At 37.0% G+C, this 22,149-nt stretch overlaps 1 protein-coding gene, 1 long non-coding RNA gene and 1 pseudogene across 2 annotated transcripts; 1 reads left to right on the top strand and 2 right to left on the bottom strand.

The window, feature by feature from the left end:
• Positions 1 to 1,814: 1,814 nt before the first annotated feature.
• On the top strand, positions 1,815 to 3,636 carry LOC136240543 (thiaminase-1-like). Its single transcript, XM_066031536.1, has one exon. It carries the CDS (start codon positions 1,855 to 1,857, stop codon positions 3,394 to 3,396), a length of 1,542 nt encoding a protein of 513 aa, XP_065887608.1. The 5' UTR covers positions 1,815 to 1,854; the 3' UTR covers positions 3,397 to 3,636.
• Positions 3,637 to 12,532: 8,896 nt separating this feature from the next.
• LOC136239928 (retinol dehydrogenase 13 pseudogene) lies at positions 12,533 to 16,652 on the bottom strand (annotated as a pseudogene).
• A 3,398-nt stretch (positions 16,653 to 20,050) lies between these two features.
• LOC136241059 (uncharacterized) lies at positions 20,051 to 21,302 on the bottom strand. The gene is made up of 2 exons (XR_010694126.1): positions 21,063 to 21,302; positions 20,051 to 20,658 (listed from the first exon to the last, which is right to left on the bottom strand). It is a non-coding gene; the product is annotated as an uncharacterized lncRNA (long non-coding RNA).
• Positions 21,303 to 22,149: the final 847 nt, after the last annotated feature.

Raw genomic sequence — 22,149 nt, 5'->3', positions numbered from 1 at the left:
AGGATAATTATAAAACATTAATTGATTGTTTAGGTAATCATGACTTTATTCAGTCTAATAAACAGAATATATGGTTGATTGAGTGAGGTATCACTTTCAGAATGTTCAGACGACCAGTGATGAGAAGCATGGATTCATCGAATTTTTGTTGTGGTTGGAGACATTAAATATCCAAAAGCAAACTGACTGTATAATATTAATTCACTTTCTTTATATTTTCTCAATTTTGAGCCTGTATACAAATAATTGAATTTTCCTTGTCATTGATAGAAATCCTAGAATAAGATGGGAGAGAAACTTATCTTTGTTTACCTATACTGTACAACCAAGAGTTCGTAATACTGATTTGTATGGGAGAGAGTGTCTAACTCTCAGTATGGCCTGTACAAACACCCTGCGTAGTAAAGTTCACCTTTCATCAAATCAACACCTTTACTGGGGGACAGAAAACTGTTGATTAGTGTTGCTGAAGAAGGTAAAGCCTTTGTTCTGAAATAAGGCCGAGGTGTTACTTTAAGCAGGGTGTTTGGTGAATGCGTTCAAGTTAGACACTCCACCGTATTATGAACTCTTGGTACAACTTCAAAGGAAAATGAAGAAAACATACAGATGAATCAATAAAATCACTACAGTAGGGTGAATTACAGACTAGTGAGATCTTGGTTAATTAATTACAGTGGTTGGAGATTAAGTGTGGTAGCTTCTTGTTCTTGAATATGTTGCAAAGTGGAAGTACAAATCAAAATGGGATATCAATTTCATTATGAAAAATACATAAATAATCTAGCATTACTATTTCATTTGTCCTCCACTTAAACATGCTACAACAGTACTAGTGTCAGTACATTGGCAGTGAGTCTACCTTGAAATCTCAACTCTAGAGTAGATCCAACACAGGACAGCCCGCACTGTAACAAATACATGTGATCCCATTGTAATTTCATGGACCAGCTGGACTGGGAATCACTTGAAAATAGACGAACAAATTTAACCTGTTTTGTTTGAAGTGAAGCATGTGAAATGTTACACTTAAGAAATCCTAGGATTCTTAGGTGGTATGTAATTAATGTGAGTGTTCCATTTCAGGTCTGACTAGATACATTGAAATTACACACACATCCTGGTCCAAATCACGTTTGCCTGGTGGCTACAGGCATGGTTTCACATACGGCTTATAATAGAGATTTGGCTGATCTTGGAGTTTTGGCATTTAGCCTGATTCAAGGCTAGCAGTCAGGCACATCCTTGAATTGTGCAACAGATAAAATCAGCTCACTATTGAATACGGCATTAGTCCACTGCACCAGCTGTTAATATATAAATAACTCCATGCATACACTTCAGTGATGTTTGCAGAATATACCCTCCTTGCGGTCTGCCAAAATATTTGCTCCTCACACACTGCACAAAATTCTTCAAGTTTTAATTCAGCTGGCTCTTTTCTGTTACCAGTATCTTCCTGCTTACTTTATTTATACACTGACTTATGACTTGAAAGACCGGCCCAGACTGTTTTCTAAAGTAAAACAGCTCACATAAAGTTCCCTTCCGTATGGATGAACATCACTGATACAGCTCATCCCACAATAATACTTCGTTACTAATGACAACCAACAAAAACCCACAATCGATCCGTTAATTATTTTTATCTTATGTTTAATCACCCACTGGAGATGCCACTGCTAACTTATAAGGGAAGTTTCAGCAATGGTAAGTTGCAAGCTTCAATTTTAGAAAGCGTTCCGTTCCGTGGTTTAGTCCATCATTCCGTTCCGTTCCGTTCCGTTCCGTAGAATAGTCCCCACCATTTTTATGTTCGATAATAGGTCACCGAGTAGGTCACTTACGCTAGAGATGATCAACCGAATCCTCAACACAATTTTTTTCTGGCTTCTAATGGCAGGCATTTTATCATCTGCGCACGCGGCTAGAAGAGAACTAAGAGTGGCAATCTATCCATATATTCCCGATCTCTTGGATGACAAGCTTCAATCTCTATCTAGTTGGATTAAAAGGTCATTTGAATCACAGAATCCCGAAATTAACCTCACCGTTGTATCTCCTCCTGTCGACATTTATGACGTAAACGCAGTTACGAAATATTTGAATGGCCCGAATGCACCACATATAATCGAAATGGATACAATTCTACTTGGAGATCTAGTAAACAATGATCTCATTGCAGAAACTAATGCCCAAGATTATGATCTAGACACACAAGGAGCATATTTACAATTCCCTCTACAAGCTGTTCAGCTAAATGGAACTTATTATGGCGTGCCAACTTTCATTTGTGGAACATTTTTGATAGGTGCTAATGTGACACTTGAAATGTGCCCTTTACACGATGGAGTGGGTAACCTTTCATCCTTAAATGATACCCTAGATCAGTGTGAAAGAGATTTAATTACTCCTCCTCGTACAGTAACTGTGTTAGGTAATGTGAAGGGATCATTTACTCTTCCATTGCTTTATATGGATGCATACATTGACTTTCATGGTTGCAATTCAGTTTATGAAGCAATTGATTCTGATATATTTTCTGAAACAGATGTTATATCTGCAATTAAATCATTTCTTCAATATTGTGATGAAAGAAATTCGATACAGAATAAGTGTCTTGATGGTTCAATTAAAGATAACAGAGTTTTTACCAAAGAAATTGTTGGTGGTAGCTCTATCACAGCATACAGTTACTCAGAAATGATTGGGAACTTTTTACAATATGCAATAAATAGCGACAAAATATTTGATGCATATAGTGTTATTGCTCCACCATTGGGACCACAGAATAATTTCCTTATGTACACAGATGCTTTAATGGTGAACAAAAGATTGCCACTTTCTGCTGAAAACCAGCAAGATATAAACACTTTCATAAACTTTTACACCGATTTATCTACCCGTCTTTCCATAGCATTTGGAGAAGACCTACCAGAGCCACATCCACCAAGATACCTTTTGCAAGCCAGACAAGATTTCTATTCTTCAGTGCAAGTGACAAGTGATCCTGTTTACACACAACTAACTGAAGTACTTGAGTATGCAGTGGCTGCACCTAACCGTCTATTTTATAATGAAAGAGACAGAATGAATAAGGATTTGATAGAAGTACTTGATGCACCAAAGGACTTAGCAGCTGTTGCAACTGTGTCATTTGCAATAAGATGTGAACTGCTTAGCATTCAGCATGGGCGACATCAAGAAATGGATTTAGATGATTTTGATTCTACCCTTAAGAATACTTCACAAAGATATTGGGAAACCTTACCTGATGCTATTAGTGATTTGATTTGTTTGTCTCATGCAAACAATGCACAAAGTACATGTGAAGGTATTAATCTTTTCCTTCTACTACTGATGACATTTGTCATTCTGTGTTTGAATGGCTTTTAATACGCTAAGAAGAAAGTATCTAAGGAGCTGTGTTTGCATAACATTGTATTTAATATTCATAGAACCTGCATACATGCATCTATATAGGATTTATCAACTCAATTTTTGCAAGGAGTGATTTTGTGATATTGAATGAAACATATACTGTGCAAATTTTGCCATGTTAGCATTTTTACAGTGTGTAGAAATCTGAATTGATGGGAAATATATGAGTGCATAACTGTTTATATTTGTATTAGAGCTGGCACTGCAGATTTCTGCTGAGACTACGGAGAATTTATAGTTGTCTGTTATCTTCCACTCCAGTCAGGCACTGGAGCAAGCTAGATCTAACACGGACTCTGTTTGAGTGCATGGTAATTGTACATTAACTGCATGCCAGTAGGCTTCCATGCTAACCTATAGGTGCCCTGCTCAACCTATCCCCCTTCTTTTATCAATAAAATTGAGTACTATAGGTTAAGACAGATAAACTGATAGGTGACCCAACCTTGCTGACATAGTGTGGGCAACTAAGCAGGGCAAATTAGCTATTTTATAACTTAAAAATTTTCTTGACTTATAAAATACAAAAATAACTGGAGGTAGTAAGTATGCAACATTGAGAAGTCGTTGGTTTCTCTGTGGTTTGTACTGCATGATGTATGTAGAGTGCTGAGACTATTACCGATAGCATGTTCATGGTGACTGAGTGTAAGGTGACACAATTGCAACCATCAACCAAGGTGCATGCTAATTACAGTCATGATATTCAGGAATTTAAGCGGGCAGGACCACAGATACTGGAGGGGCATGTAAGTTTCACTATCTATGGCAGAACGACACTCAAACACTGCATAATATATGCTAAATGATGGAACCTCTTACAAACAGAACCTAGCTCGAATCACAACTGACAAAGGATTAGTATAGAAACAGCATAATTCAACTAGTTAGGATTCTAAAACCTTTTGTGCACTTTTGGATAATCACATGAAACTGATTACCACACAGTTTATGGATATCGCAAAGGTTATGTTTGTCATATCAGATTTGACCTTTGGTAACTTTTAAATCCAATTTTATGTTCTGGTCTCACCTATGCATGGTCCAAAATCCACAAACTTGGTGTCAAATTAATGCTTAAGTACGCAAGTAGCACTATTTTCACCCACCCACGCACATGATGCAATTAGTACTACATAAGATCACGCGACATTCACACATATGTAGTTCAATGGTCTCTTATCCGATTGCAATGAAATTTACAGTAGAGATTCCTGCGTGGTATGGGAACTCACTGACATACCAAATTTGAAGGACATCGCCCCTTCCATTTCTGTGACATGAGTGACCAAAGTTTTGGTTTTTCCTTCTTTAGTCTAGAGCTGCCAGACCAGGCCTATGGATGAAGGCGAGTAACCATGGGTCTAGCAAATTATTTTAGAAGTAAACTAGCACACTATGAAACTTTCCAATTCCCGCTGTAGAATTCGGCAACATGGCAAACAATCAGTTTGAAATTTGATGATATTGGTGTAGTTATTCTAGTTGTGGTCTGATCAATGTTAAATACAGTAGAACCTCAGTTACCCGAACTCCTTGGGACCAGGGGTGGTCCATAAGTCTGAAAAGTCCATATCTCTGAAACTGTGTATAAATAACTTAAAATAGCATAAAGAAAAAAAAAATTTAATTATCAGTATTTTCAAATACACCAATAGAACAGTCACTACTCTAATAGTAGTGTTGTTCCAGTATCAGTTAGTTTTACAGTTCTAGTTCCAGTTTTTGAACCATAATCTTTAAAATTACAGTTCCATTTCTAGTTCTGGAACTATAACCTTTATAATTACAGTTCTACGTAGTTCCAGTTCTGGAACCACAACCTTTAGAATTACAGTTCCAGTTCTAGTTTTGGAACCATAACCTTTAGAATTACAGTTCTAGTTCCAGTTCATGCAGGAACCATGACATTTAGAATTATTCTTCAATTTCTAAAACAACTCTTATTTTAACTTAAGGATTACCAAAAGCCCGGCCATAATGAATTAGGGATGCTCACTATTAAGTTACATACACTAGTCTTGCCAGGTTTATTTGTTTCATGTATGTAGCTAATACTGTAATTATCAGCATTATTACACAAACAACAATAACACTAACACTATATACAGGGGCGGATCCAGGAGCTGGCAAGGGGAGGGGCACAAACAGGCTAAGTTGTAGGTGGTTGGGGAGATCCAGATTCTCTTGTTAGTTGCTGCATTTTTGAAGCAGGAAATAATCACCTATTAGTAGCATATCACTGTTGATTTTTGCCATTTTGGCCTTTGCAGATGGTTGTGAAGTCTTAAAAGCTGTTTTAAGGCTCTGAATGTCTTAAACAACAGCAACACAATAATTATTGTTTTTAGAAGCGCTTAGTACGCATGAAGGTGCTGGATGATTATTTCACAGTTAGTTTGACTTTGGTTTGCTTTAGTTTCAGGCGAATTTGTAATAAATGCTAGTAAAATGTGCATATTTTCAGGAGTTTTATAAACTGATCTTGGCCTGACATAAAGTTTAGTATTTTAATCAGAAGTATGGCTGGCTCCTCCACAAGGTGATGGGGGGGAGGGCATTTGCCCCAAATGCCCCCATCCTGGATCCGTCATTGATATAGGGAGACCTGTAGCTAATTATCAAACATTGAACCAGACATAACAATGTGACTGAGCCAGCTTTGCATTTGGCATTGTCTTCTAATATTATAGCTAATCAGTTGTTTTGAGCAGTGTTTTAGCACATGCATACATGGTTGTAATACATACAGCTTTTGTGAAGTTATATACTACATTATGTATTTTTGTCAGCAGATAAAATTCTGGCCTTGTGAAGTGCATAAAATCTCATTGGAAAAATGATTGATTAATTTCAGTTCCAGTATTAGTTCCAGTACTTGATAAAATTTCTTTATAATTCTAGTTCTAGTTCCAGTTTTGAGGAAAGCAAAATTATAGTTCTAGTTCTAGTTTTAAGAAAAGCAAAATTATTGTTCCAGTTCTAGAACTGGAACTGTAATAAAAACAGCAGGAACCAAAATTATTTTAGTTCCAGTATTTAGAACTGGAACAACACTATCTAATAGTTCCGTAGTTCGGTTAACCAAGAATTCGGAAAGTGGGGTCCGGATAGCTGAGATTTCATTGTAGGTAGATTCCTTGACTTGTTTTGAGCATTTGCTTCAATTACGTTTCAAAAAATTAAGTGTTCTAGATGCTTTGGTGACTGTATTAGAAAAATGTGGTGACCAAGACAGTGATTTATGGAGTATGACTCCTAAGTAAGTGTGATGATCAGATATATTCAGAGTGTGGTTGTTAAGCATGTAGCCATGGGTAAGTGGTGTTGATGATCTTGTACAACGTATAAAAGTGCATTCACTAACATTGAACTTGAGTTGCCAGGTATCTGCTGGCTGCCCATTCAGACCGGCAGCCTATTCAAGTCTTCTTGAAGCCTGTTGGTGTCCTCTACACTATTAACAACTCTGTAAAGCAGACATATAAACGAAGTGGTGAGTCGATGCCTGTGGTCATGTTGATAATAGAAACATCAGTGGTCCGAGTACTGTGCCTTGTGGTACCCCAGACAGAACTGGTATGGGGCTTGAAGATTCACTATCTAGCACAACACATTGGGAGCAATGGGTAAGCCAGGTTTGGATCCAAGTGTAAGTACTGCCATCAATTCCATGATTTCTTAATTTGGTAAGTAGCTGTTGGTATGGCACTGTATCAAAAGCTTTGGAGAAATCTAGTAGGATGATGTCTATTTGGTCTAAAGCAAGGGAAATGTCTTCAGTCAGAGTGATAAGTTGGGTTACACATGAATGGTTAGTTCTAAAACCATGTTGGTTTTCTGATTTAGGTGTTTCATAATGGAATGATAGACAATGTGCTCCATGACCTTAGCACAGATGGAAGTTAATAATCCACTGAAAAGGGGGTAAACCATCCAAACCCCCCCTCCCACCTACACCCCTGACATTGTGGACCTTTCACTGTAAATTGATGGTAGCTATGTTCCCTGCAGTCACTTAGTATGATATACACATTATATGGCAGTAGTCTGAACCGAAAGTCAGTTCAATAATGCCGGGGATATTGAACTGACAGTCATGTGACACTCACTGAATTGAGTTTTATGGGCTATAAGAAGGGCCAAATAATTTCAAACAGTACTTCAAACAGTGGAATGGACGATTATTGAATCTAGTCTGCTTTAATAATCACGTGATTCCTGCACATTACCACTCTGTGAATTTAAAGGCAGTGGGACTTAAGAGCTACCCGATCTGTTGAAGAACGGTGGAACCATGGATGGTCACATCGCGAACTCAAAGTAGGAAAGCTAGTCAAGAAGGCTGGCCACTGAAAGGGCCGTTTGCAGAAAACGTGTAGCGTATTCAGTTTTAATACATCGGATATTATATATTTTGCTAATTAGTAGATTACCCAAGAGTAGTGAAAAGGCTCAATATAATGTTTGTGAAATTACGTGAAACAGGATGGAGAACATGCAGTTGTTAAAGAGCCAACCAACAGCTGGTCTAGCACAACAGAATACAAGTGTTTTTTGTGTACTGAGACATCATGTATACAGTGCATGATCACTTATAGTGGATTATATTGCCATCATTACTGTGGGTGAACATTGTGCTCTGCATGGTACTGGTTTGAATCGGTGTGCACGTGGTGTTTGTATGTTTAGTTGAGCTGGGTGCTTGACAATAATGAAAACATTAATCCTTACTTTTGATGAGGTATTTGTGGGTTCACCAGTCATAACAGTTAATGTTACAAAAAAGTAAACAAACAAATATAGGGGGAAAAGTGGGCATCATAATGCTAGCTGTTTTGATCAGCGTTAAATAGAATTGTCATATCATTTCTATTACCTCCATAAAAAAACTTGCCCATTATATGACTGTCTCTTCGTTCAACATGGATTCTATTCCCAGTGAGTGCAAAGCCTTAGTTGGTGCAGTAAAGCTCACCTCCTGCAAGAACGTAACCATTGAAGGTATCCGGTGGGAGGGATGTGGCTCTAAAGATTATGGAATTGAATTCTACATCTCATCCAATGTTTCTTTTGAAAGATGCTCATTCCATAACTCCAAAGGAAGAAGTGTATTACTTTCAGAAGTGCCTGGAGATGTGTGGATTAACAATTGCAGTTGTATGCAAAAAAATGAATACAGCGGACATGGTGCAGCCATACATTACTTACCTAGTCATGGTCAACAAATAATGTTGATGGTCAGAGTCCAAAATTGCTTCAATAGAGCCACACAAAGTGTAGTTTACATTGATGGCTCAGGTATTCCTGGACATGTTTGCTTACAAGGCAATGTGTTTGTCAACAACACAGGAGTACCAGTTTACATTTCAAGTAACAATGTCAAAATTACAAGCAGTCTGTTTTTTAAGGGTAATGCAGTAAAGAATAGTGGAGGAATTACAGCAACAACTTGTATGTCATCTTTTATGATAAATCTGATTTAAATTTCATTAGTAACACTGCTAGAGCTACTGGAGGAGCAATTTATCAAATTTATTCCAGAATCATATTTGGGGCAAATTCAATGGTGATGTTTAAAGGCAACACATACAGCACAAGGTACGGTGGTGCCATAATATTTAATAATAATTTCGATATCACATTTGATGGTAACTCAAGTGTAAGGTTCAGTAACAATGAAGCTAGTGTTGATGGAGGAGTTGTATATTGTGGGACATCATCTTGTATCACATTTGATGGAAACACAAGTGTAACATTTGATAACAATGAAGCCAGTGTTGATGGAGGAGCTGTGTTTTGTGGGTCTTTATCTCATATCACATTTGATGGTAACTCAAGTGCAACATTTAGTAACAAGAAGCCAGTGATAATGAAGGAGCTGTATGTTGTCAGTATTTATCTCACATCAGGTTTAATGATAACTCAAATGTAACATGTAGTAGTAATGAAGCCAGTTATGGAGGAGCGGTATATGGTTGGTCTTCATCTCACATCACATTCGATGGTAGATCAAGTGTAGCATTTTATGATAATCAAGCCAGTGTTAATGGAGGAGCTGCATTCTAGATCTGTTTTGATTCATTTGATGATAGATAACTCAAGTGTAACATTTAATAACAATGAAGGTCTTCATCTTCATATTTTAATTCTCATATCACATTTAATATCAACTCAAACATAACATTTAACTATAATGAAGCCAGTGATGATGGAGGAGCTGTATATTGTTGGACTTCATCTCATTATTCTCTTATAACATTTGATAGTAACTCATGATCAAATGTAACATTTGATAATAATGAAGCCAGAGATGATGGAGGAGATGTATATTGTTGGTCTTCATCTCATATCATATTTGATGGCCACTCATTTAATAATAATGAAGCCAGTAATTGGGGAGGACCTGTATATTGCGCTTCTCAATGTGAAGTCCAAATTTATAAAAGTACATTGGTAACTTTTATCAACTACAATGCAATAACTGAAGGAGCTAATCAGTCAAGGTAATTCTTATATATCAACTCAAGACAATTCAACTGTTCAATTTATACACAACACTGCCATGAAGGGTGGAGCTATATATTCATCAAGCCAAGCCACTGTCTTATTAGAAGAAAGCTACATAATGATGTTTAAAGGAAATATTTTAGCAATATTTGCAAACAATATTGCAGAGCGAGATGGAACATTTTATTATTTACTGTGTAGTGTAACATTTGAAGGAAATATTTCAGTGAATTTCACCAGGAATATGGCAGAGAATGGTGGAGCTATTTCTGTTGTGAAACAATGGTAGCAAAAAAATCTTAATTGTAGTTAGTCAACAATTCAGCTGCAGGAAGTGGTGGGGCCATGCATCTTATATAGTGATCACTTCACTGTAAATGTATCCCATAATTCTCATATCACATTTTATTACAACACTGCTAATCACCATGGTGGAGTAATATATTGTGGCCTAACAAAAACTGCCAGCAACAAAATTACATTCAACACTACAGATATTGTATTTGATATAACAACACTGACTTAACAAATTCTGATGTTTATGTTGATATATCAACATCATGTGATGAGCTGTGTTTAAACAACAGCATCATTACCAAAGAGTACGCTAAATTTCATGGGGTCATTAAATCTTCTTCTAGAAAACTAGAATTTAACAACACGGCTACATGTGTATTGATATGATTAGTGCTGTACACCAGTGTGCAAATAACCGGATATTAACCGGATATTAACCGGTGTTGTCTAGGTCAGCCAATAAACGGTAAAGAAACCTTTAAACTGGTTATTGCCCACCCACTTGGTAAACCATAAATTGCCCCTGCTGACAAGTGTTAACATCATATCACAACCTCAAAGCATATGTAAATATGTGATTGTAATAACTGTTATTGCAAGACAGGTCAATCACTGAACCACTGAAGTTACCTTCAGTGAGTACATATTATGTCTGCCAATATATACACAAACCAATTAGGTTATTGCCAATTATTGGTAGACAATTAACCTGTGACAAAAATTTTGTAGGTGTACAACACTAGATATGATAATGAAAATATTGCCAAATATATCAAACAAAAATATCATGCTCGGGAAAAAAAATTTATGCTATCACTGAAGTTATTGTATTTGTAATTAAGTTGTATTAGGGTAATTTGTAATTATGTTATCTTTGTTTTAGCTAGTTGTACATATTGGTACCATAGTTTTATATTGATCACTATTTATAAAAATTAAAAAAAAAATGTTTGAAGTACAGGATGCTAACAATAGGTATTGACACACAATAGGCTGTGCGATTTTACTTATAGCACGATGCTCACTCTTGTGAAATTTAGAGTGCTAAGAGACTAAAGACTGCTCTATTGAATAGTTCAAACCAGAAGTTCATATGTCATTGTAGGGAAGAACTACAATCTCTTGACAAAATGATGCCATTATTGGTGACTTATGGCAACTCCAGTGTAATTATAGTTACCGTGTGTGATATTTGTTCAATCTGCAAAAAATTCAGTTTTCCTAGTTGGCTTGTGCCACAATTGGTCACATTCCAGGTTTTGTAATTTGTCTATATATTTCTTGCTATAGTTTCATTGTGTCCAGATTAAATTTTGTTCAGTAAAGTTTAATTTACAAGCCACAGCTGTTATTCTACCATTTTCAATTTTGAGCTTAAAATTTTTTGGAGATGTATGATTTGAATGTGTATGTATGACACACATTTTAAATGTTTACAATTTACAATATAAAATAGCAATATAGTGAAATATTGGGGGAGACAAAATTCATCTATGAAATTTAATATTAGCTAACTGAATCATCTGACTTCCACCTTTCTGAAATTTTTGATGGCTAATTCTGGTAAACATATACTGTATAGTGAGAAATTTTTGAGGGATGAAACTTTCGTGAAATGGCGTAAAATCTAATTTTCACATTTTTAAAAAAAATCCAATTTTCACATTTTTAAAAAGCCAATTTTCAGTTTCGTCAAAAATCTGTTTTCATGAAAGTCTAGAATACAGATTTGGTAAGGTAATAGCTATGTGTATAAACAAACATTTTATGAAGCTATCATTACTTGCAAAATTCGCTAAAGTTTCATCCCTTGAAAATTTCCAGCTATACGGTACCTTGAGTTCAAATCTCTCCTCATTACCAACTCACAATTTCAAGTTGTTACTCATAGGAGAGCCCATAAACTTAAATGCTGCAAGCCTTGAGTCACTTATAGACTACTGCAACCCACATCTCTGAGACATTAAATAGATGGTATATTGAAAAGCCAAGATCTAGCTGTTTTGGCCATATGTTAAGTACATCAGGATACTAGTGTGATGTTGGTAAGCTAGAAGTTTATTGAGATTAGGAACATAGTCACTCATTACTTAATGTGCAGTGATGTTCTCTATAGACTCAAAACATTGTACATGCAAGTTCCATGTCTCCAGCTAAAAGTGTAATATAACCTAGGGATTGTATTTTGTTAAAAGTAAAACAAGGTGACTTTAGTAAAAGTAGTTTAATTGAAAGAATTATAGTAGAATAAAACAATGTTTCATACCATACATCTACATCACATCACAAGTCATAGACACACACACCTTACAGTTATAGACCAGTTAATGTTATACTAAGAGACCACAGTTGCTCAGCTGCCAACTCATCCAGAGCTGCCAGTGATGGCTCCTTCTCTTTACAATCAGCAAAATAGCAACCAGAAACTCCTTCCAACTCTTCAGCTACAGCACAATAGATAGGCATGCGTACATTATGCTGGAATATTTTTGGAATAATTGGTGGTAAAAAGAATCAGGAATAATTTAGGAATAATAGGGTGATCTTCCAGAATAATTAATTAGAATTTACACATTTTTCATGTAGTATCGCAGAAAAATTCGTAAAGGAACATCCACAATCATTACTAGCACAAAATCGGACAAAAAGATCGAGATACTCATCTAATAGAGCAGTCACTTACCCTAATAGAACAGTCAGACAAGTTTAGTTGTGACTGCTCTATTAGAGTATCTCGATCTTTGCGTATAATTTTTATGCTTGTAAGTGGATATATTTTCAGCTGCAGAAGAATATCCATTTGACTTTTAAAATTCCAGGAATTACTCCAGGAATATTTGGAATAATTTTGGGAATAGTAGGTGAATAAAAAAGAATTGCCAAAAAGAATAATAGGTAATAGTGCTGGGCGGTATTGAAAAATAGCAAACGGTATACCTTCCATAAAAAGTATCACAGTGTTACTAAATATCACGGTATTAATGTAAAAGCCATTGGTATTAAAGTAACTGCCTTTTACCTGGGCGTCTGGATTCAGTGGAATGGAATGGTACTTAGGTAATTTCAATTAGTGGTCACCTCTTTAAAAGGCCACCTTCTAATAAAGACCACCTCTTTACAAAGACCGTTTCACTTCAATATCTGAATTGTTGTTTTAGAGCACTATAGACAGTCTTATTGTGATGAATTGTGTGCCACATATTATGTTTTGAAAAGCCAGTGATATCTGATTTATGATACAATACAGTAATACCTCTATACCCCACACAAAAACAGCTTGGCTATACAAAAAAAAGATGTGTTCATGAAACTAAAAGCAACTGGCAACTAAAGGAGCTAATATCTGGTGAGGCCAAGAAATGAATATGTTAATATATACTGGCAGCTAAGTATAATTTACAATAATCTTGGTCCTTTATCATTGACTTTTGCAGTCTGACTGTATTCCTAATTAATTCCCTAATAGGCTAGTAAATTGGTACCTTTCCCAATAGTCTGACAGTGTAGAGGAAAAAAAAGCAGCTAAATTACTAGTCAATTAGGAATTAATTAGGAATGTAGCAAGGCTGTACGAGTCAATCATAAATGACCAAATTTTTATAAACTATAGCTAGTTATTTGTGGCCTCACCAGATATTAGTTCCTTTAGTTATCAGTTACTTTTAGTTTGATGGGGATGTCATTCTTGTACAGCTAAACTGTTTTTGTATGGGGTATATTGCTGTATTACAAATAGGTATCACTCTGACTTTTCTATGCATGTGGTGTACAACTGATCAATAAGACATTCTATCGGGATACACTCTAAAACAATAAGATAGCAGCAATTAAGTGGCGATTCTAGACCTGACCTACAGGGGGGGCCAAGTAGGGAACAGCATAACTATTGTTGTTTGGCTATAGTATAAAGTAGAATTTCAGGGGGGTCTGGGGGTGCAACCCCCAGAAGCTGCAGGATTTTTGCAATTTAAAGGCTTGAGAACAGCCTAAAAGTTATTCTAAAAACATGAAAAATGCTAAAAATAACATTGCCAATCTATACTGCGACTTTTCCCCAAGATTTTTTAAAAGTTATTTTTTAGCAGGGGGGGCCATGGCCCCTCCTGACCCCCCTTTAGAATCGCCTATGCAGCAATTTAAACATTAAAGTAAAATGGTGGTCTTTGTAAAGAGGTGACTACCAATGAAATTACCATAATACTGTTCCATTCCATTCCAGTCCACCATTCCATCCCGCTGAATCCAGAGACCCCCTTTTACCTCAACAAAAGTACCAAATACCCATGGTAGCTCAGTAAACCTCAGGTAAAAATTACCACAAACAGATTTGTTTACATAGTTTAGTTAGCTGACTACATCAACACCTGCCTACAAACATTGTCACATGTCTGGTTACCTTCTAAATATGCAAGCCCACAGGGAGGCCATAGTGCCCAGATGGTATGGCAGTATTAAAAAAACAGGCGGTATCAAAACTGGTATGACTTAAATATCACAGATTACTAACAATACCAGTATATCTCCCAGCTCTAATAGGTAATTTACAAAGCATAATGTACTCAAGCCTAACAATAGATATTTTTCTGGGCACATCGCCATGGTGTCTTCATTATGAGCAATGTCACAGGCAGTAGGATGATCTTCATCCACCATGGTATATTCAAATGTTGTCCTAGTTCAGTGTAAATAATTCCTGGATGTAGGCAGTTAACAGTAATGCTTGTTCCAGACAACTGTTTGCTTAATGCCAGTGCAAAAAGGTTGTTAGCTAGTTTGCTTTGGCGATATGCAGCTTGAGGATCATAATAAGAGTCCATGCTATTGATATTATCAAAATTAATTCCTTTGAATCTTTTATGTCCAAGAGAAGAAACAATAATTCTACCAGATGGGGACTCTTTTATTCGGTCAAGCAGCAGATTCATTAACAGGAAATGTCCTAAATGATTGACTCCAAACTGCATCTCAAAACCATCCTCAGTTTTCCAGTAAGGACATCTCATTATACCAGCACTGTTAAATCAAAATTTCTGTGGCAAACTTCTTAATGGAAGCAAAGGAAGCTAGGTCTAGTTGCTTAAAACTCACTTCATCATTCTTGCTTACTCTTTTAATTTCCTTCTCTGCTTGTTTTCCTCTCTCTACGTCTCTGCAAGCAAGAATCAGTTTGGTGTTTCTCTTGGCAAGACCAATGGCTGTCTCCTTTCCTATACCAGTATTGGTTCCTGTAATAATAACAGTTCATCCATCCAGTAATCACTTCGAGTAACAGACACCACCATTAAAGTAGCATCTCAACAACACGAGAATTCCTCCTAGAGCTACAGTACTACGCCAGTGGCCACAACATTGTATGGATACTGATCAGTAATCCATAGCAGGGGCGGATCCAGGGGGGGGGGGGCTTTGGGGGCTGAAGCTTCCCCCTTCATATTTAGGCCTTACTTGATCAATATGCTGAGTATTATAATGAAATTTTATCTTAGCATAATTATATGATCACTAATAATACAAATACTCATAAAACCACCTTATAAACATCTTTCCAAGGTATTATCAGTGGATTTATGCTAAAAGTTATGCAACAAGGACCCGAATCAGCATTGGAGGTTTACAAGATCGAGATACTCTAATAGAGCAGTCAGCTAACTACTCTAATAGAACATTCACTGGAAACATGTAGTTGGTTCTGTTATGGAATTTTTCCAAATCTGCCTGCACCTATACATGCAATGAAATGAATTGGTCTGTTTAAAGGGCTTCATTCATCTACTTGTGTAGTTAATATGTATGACAATACTTAATTCAGGTTCACAATTTCCATTGAAAATGCTCTCAGATTCAATCTTGTATTGTTCAAATTTCAAAATTTTCCAGTTTCAACATTATTATTCTAACATGCACCTATTCAGTGTTGTGCAATTGTGAGAGGGGTGCATCATGTACTTGGTTGTCTGTACCTACCCAAACTTTTCCATTAGCAAAATGCTTCAGAGAGCCATACCTATAATCTAAAGGCAGTATATAAAATATCTACAGGCAGAAAATATTATGAATTTTATGTGGAAATGTCTCCAAATTGCAGTGTTTTAGCATCTATTTTTCAAAATTTTCCTGGGGGGCATGCCCCCAGGCCCCCCTGGTTCCAGCATGCTTCGCATGCTGGGAAGTGTGCTTCGCTACCTCTACCCAAGAGATTAGTACCTTGAGTTAGCCCTCCCCCCCCCCCCCCCCCCCCCCCCTTTATAAATCCTAGATCCGCCCCTGCATAGGCATCGCTCCACTGTTCCACTATCACACACGTGACTATTTAACAATTTCTACTGTAGTTGTATTGATTGTGGTTTTCGTCCACTTCATCTATGGTCTATGCCAAGGGCAATGGCGGATCCAGGATGGGGCATTTGGGGCAAATGCCCTCCCTTAAAGAAATTGCATACGAGATCGAGATACTTTAATAGAGCAGTCGATTACTCTAATAAAGCAGTCACAATGTTCATGAGGCAGTGTAGCTTACCTATGAAGCTAAAAATAGGATTTCATTTTACATAACAGATCTGATATATTTGGTAAAGGATAACTAGCTATTATTGTTGTGACCTTTTTTTTTTTTTTGGTCTTCAACTGTTTTTCAGCAAGGTGCCCCCCCTCTTTCCAAACTCTGGATCCGCCCCTGGCGAATTGTTTTTTTGGGCACACTTTGGACTTAAAAATCTTCATGCATTATTTTTTTTCCGGATAATGTTGCGCATGTTATACCGGATACTAACCTGCTCTGGTACTCACGTTGCCAGGGCACGTTGCTCTAAGCTGTGTTTCCTGCCAGGCTGACAGTACAAAGGGAGGGCGAAAATCACTTTAGGAGGAGACGCCTCTTTCTCCCGTTTTTTCAGCACCAGAATGTTTTCTCACATCGTGATTGGCAACCTCAGTGCCAGTCTGGCATTAGATCACATCACAGAACTACTCACAGCCATTGTTGAACGTGAGTATGAAGCATTTTGTGTTTTAATTCTTTTTAATAACCAACACCAGTTTGATGGATGTGTCACAGTGCACTGAAGTGTTAACAGTAGAGGCTGGAGTATTATGCACCTATCAATATTATCCCCCACCTCCCCCCTCCCGGGCATAAAGGGGAAATGGGTGGGGATTTGACTTTTGAAAAATCAAATACTCCACCCATGGGGGCACGACTAGTGGTCAAATCTCCACGTAGTATGACAGCAATACACTTGAGGAAACAGTTAATTCTTATGTAGCTTGCGGTTTAACAAATGCCAAAAATTTCGAACGATCAAATACCCCACTAGTGGGGCAGAATTTCAGATCAAATCAGACCAAAATCCCCTAGTAATCCCGGGAGGGGGGTAGTGGGGCTTAACATTGATAGGTGCATTACCAACTCTTGGTGCTATGAATACTGTAGTTAACTGAACAAGCCCTTTAGTGTCAATTTTGGTTCTGAGCAGACGGCAATTGCCAAGAAGCATTTTTGATTGTGTCATGGTGGCATCCTATTACAGAACAATGTGAATCCTTTTACTTCCAATACGAAGACATGGTATGTGCAAGTTGTGACAGGCAGCTATTTATTTATAACAATTGTATAGCCATCACAATAGGAAGTAACGTTTCCAACTCAGATGTTTCTTGCCCTACAAAGATGGCAGTGCTGACTTTGTGTATATTTTACATAATGTTTTTATCACTGTGTCATGTGATGATGTGGTCATGATTATGTGCGATGATCTCTGATCACGTGTGTATTGAGTACGATATTCGTTATTGCTAGATGGATTCACATTGAGATTCTGAGCGAGTGATTGTAACCAAAGAACTCCGGTCTGAATGAGGTGTGGAACAAGCCCATTTCCCACAGTGCTTGAATACAGCCGAAATGAGTTTGATGATGTAATACAGGAATAAAGATAGGAAATTCAACAATCTGGCATTGCTGGACTGTGAACATGCATTTGAAGGTGGAGGCTATAGGAAGACATATTTAAAGTTGGAAGCACCCTTGCACAACTAATTGATAAGGGCTATGGCCTATCCTTGTTAAACTGAGAAAGTAAACTCAAGTGCAGCCAGTGTCCCTTATTCTACCACAGTTGTATTTTTGATGTATTGCATAGAGTATGTATGCTCACTACGTTGGCTGTTCCACCCGTGTTTCTGCAAGCCTATGTCTGCAGTACTGTATGTGTGTGTGTGTATCTAAATACTCGTTTATCACAAAACCATATTATATGGTTTCAATCTAATCCTAAAGAAGGCCGATACAGAGTATTCCATACCCCCTACATCTCATCTGATTATCGGTGCACTTGCATTTATCAAGTAGTACATGAGTTGTTAATCATGTTGTGTATACACTTTTGCTAGCACAGGAATTGAATATATACACACCCATCAAAGGGCTGCAGTAGTGTTAGTGTAGTAGTGCAAGTTAGTTGTAATAAGTAAGCAGTTGACATTTTAAATGCACTTGTACACGTACAAGTATTTTAATTGCTACTTGTACTTTAAAATGTACTTGTCCTTCACTGATTTAAGTATGGCTAGCTAATGGCTATAAAGAAGTTACAGATTCACATCTATTAAGTATATGTTTGGCCAATTTTGTGATAGCGTATCGTCAGACTTGATTAAAACAACTGGTAACGAAGTTATGCCGCCATACATCATTGATATCAGTTCTTGGATACATCACAACTGAGCACTTGTCATCAAGTTGCAGTGGAATCAATGCCTCATTTTATAGCTTTAAGATAAACATTTTAAAGCACACCTACTTTTCATTAGGCTGTGAACTTGAAGTGTACCTATGTTTTAATACTTGCATCAACGTTACAATTGGGTTGGGTCATCCAGATTATCTTCATCATTTGGGTCATATTTTGTCTGGATCAAATGGGTCTTATACGCTTTCCAGTTGAGATGTGAGATAAATTAACAAAGTATTGATGGAAATGCAGTTGTATGTACTCAAGAAACTTATATTCGAGAATGTGTCTAGGGATATGTGGAGCAGCACCCACTTATCGGGACTGTATGCTACTGTCTATTAGCATGCATCTTTGGTATTATGCCCATATAATATTAGGATTGGAGGTTGTTACTTGTAGGCAACTAGTCTGACTAAGCAACGGGGCCATACCCACATATGGGAATTGCAGGTTGCTGTAGCTGTCATACCTAATTAATTGATTATGAGTGTTAAAATACTCTTTGGTACAGCTACTTGTCTCCTTGCAGATGATCCTTCCTATAGTGTAATGATCTGTATAATAAATGTAGGATTAACTAGTGGAACTTTAGGATAATGGATATTATGCCAAATCTATGCCGATTACTATTTCTTTTACTAAACCCAGTGCTTGACACTTGTCTTTATTGTGATCGAACTGGGGTCAATCGGTTCAGCAGTACTAACCCACTTGCAACCCTAAATTTTATTCCTGCAGACATTGTTGAATGGATTTCCCTATATAATAATATAAGGAATTCTGCTCAAACACAATTTTTCCTTTTTTTTTTTTGTCAGTACTATTTCATTTAGTTGGTCTCAAAGTGTCCATTATATGGTAGTTCTACTGTATACAAGTGCACTAGGTCATGATCTGGTTACACATCAGCCAGTAAGAACTTGCTACAATAGATTAACCACACATGTATCAGTTTATACTGTACAAGGACATAGATCGTAACAAAGAAAGGAAGCCAACACTCAGAAACAACAGCTTCACTGTCAACAGAAATCCCTTAATACTCTTTAGATGTACCCTCACACCATACATCTCGATAACTGTCTGAATGAACAATAACATGACACGCATAACCAAATGCATTACTGCCTTTTCAGTCTATTCATACTCACTCATGTTTTAACACGCACTGTCAAACTGGTAGTTGGCTGTTTCAGTTGCTTAACAAACACAAGCTCCATCATACTCACACACTCAGTTTCACCAATGACTGTGAGGAGCTCTGTACTGACAAATCAGTGGAGGCTGTCAATCACAATGTGTCTGCTGCTAAAAAATGGCAAGAGAAGAGAGGGCTCTTAATTAGGCCTCTTAATTGGTCTCCCCTTAAAGTCATCCTCTCCCTCCTTTTGTGCTGTCAGCCTGGCAGGGAACACGACATTGTGACCAATGTGCATGTCTGTAGCAAGTTAGTATCCAGTACAACATGTGCAACATTATCTGGAAAAAACAATGAATAAATTTTTCTCTAAGTTGAAAAGAAATTCGCCCATACAGGTATACCCATATTGAATTTCCTATCTTTGTTCCTATTGTGGAAGTATTAAATCATCAAACTTATCTCGGCTGTATGCAATCACCAAGAAAATGTTCCACAGATTGGGGTTCTTTGGTTATAATCACTCGCTCAGAATCTCATCTAGAAAATAAATTAAGAATATCGTACTCAATACATGTGATCACAGATCATCACACATAATCATGACCACATCATGAATCAGTGATAAAAAATTATGTAAATATACAGAAGTCAGCACTGCCATCCATAGGGAAAGGAACATCCACATTTTTCAGTAATACACAATCAAAAATACATCTTGGCAATTGCTATCTGCTCAGAAACAAAATCGACACTAAAGGGCTTGTTCAGTTAACTACCATGGTGTTCATAACACCAAGAGTTGATAATAAATACATTAATAAAAAGAGTTGGTAATACTCCAGCCTCTACTGTTAACACTTCAGTGATAACACTGACACATCCATCAAACTGGTGTTGGTTAATACTAACAAGAATTAAAACACAAAATGCTTCATACTCACTTTCAACAATGGCTGTGAGTAGTTCTGTGATTGTCTAATGCCAGACTGGCACTGAGGTTGCCAATCACGATGTGAGAAAACATTCTGGTGCTGAAAAAGCGGCAGAACGGTGGAAAAGAGGCGTCTCCCCCTAAAGTGATTTTCACCCTCCCTTTGTATACTGTCAGCCTGGCAGGAAACACAGCTTAGAGCAACGTGCCCTGGCAATGTGTGTACAAGAGCAGATTAGTATCCGGTATAACATGCGCAACACTATACGGAAAAAAATAATGCGTGAAAATTTCTAAGTCCAAAGTGTGCCCAAAAAAAATTTCGCACGCGGCGGCTTCTTGGGCCGCAGAAGCCGCACGACACACTACCGTGTGTCTTGATACTATACTAATCAATTTAGTTGAATATTGACCTTAATTCCACCACAGTAATATGTATGAATTCTAAACCACTCTTTTGTAAGGAAAGTTGAAGGATTGAGAATGGTCTTAGCATTTGCATAGTTACAGACAGCTGTGGTGTAATGTATTGACTAAGCAGTGTTTATTGAGTCATATCAGTATGACTCATGTTGGTAGCACAAAAAATTCAGTAAACATATATATATATATACGTATTCGTACATGTTGTATCCTAACATTTTATACCATTCAGCATTTTGTCACTCATGTGCTTTGTATTAGTGTATCGCTAATTGAGCAGAGCTGTGTTATATTAGCGTAAATCAGTGTTTAATAGAGCAGTCAGTTGTGACAATAAGCTGTAGACAAGCATGTGTTTTGGCATCTTCTGCAACTAGCTTGAAAATGTACCAAATTCAATACTTACGACCATCTCAAGTTGTGAAAAACTACGAATAAAACTTCCAAGTTTAAACAACCACATGCAACTCATTTAGTTATCAGGTTGAAATCTTTTATTTGGAAATCCTTTTGGATTTTACACAGTGGTTGGAACATTAAGAAATTGAGAATTCATGTTTTAAATAGAGCTATCATGAAAAATTTATCTTAGTTAACATTATATGACTATTCTGAACAATAATTTAGGGAAACATTGAGATACTCTAATAAAGCAGTCAGGCAATACTACCTGC

The sequence above is a fragment of the Dysidea avara genome, chromosome 12 (genome assembly GCF_963678975.1).
Source record: "Dysidea avara chromosome 12, odDysAvar1.4, whole genome shotgun sequence".
Classification (NCBI taxonomy): domain Eukaryota; kingdom Metazoa; phylum Porifera; class Demospongiae; order Dictyoceratida; family Dysideidae; genus Dysidea; species Dysidea avara.
Note: the sequence above shows the minus strand (reverse complement) of the source record. Positions and strands in the feature narration are given on the sequence as shown.

Bases quoted from the DNA above. Each gene is read 5' to 3' on its own strand.
- LOC136240543 (XM_066031536.1), top strand. From the start codon at position 1,855: ATGATCAACCGAATCCTCAACACAATTTTTTTCTGGCTTCTAATGGCA.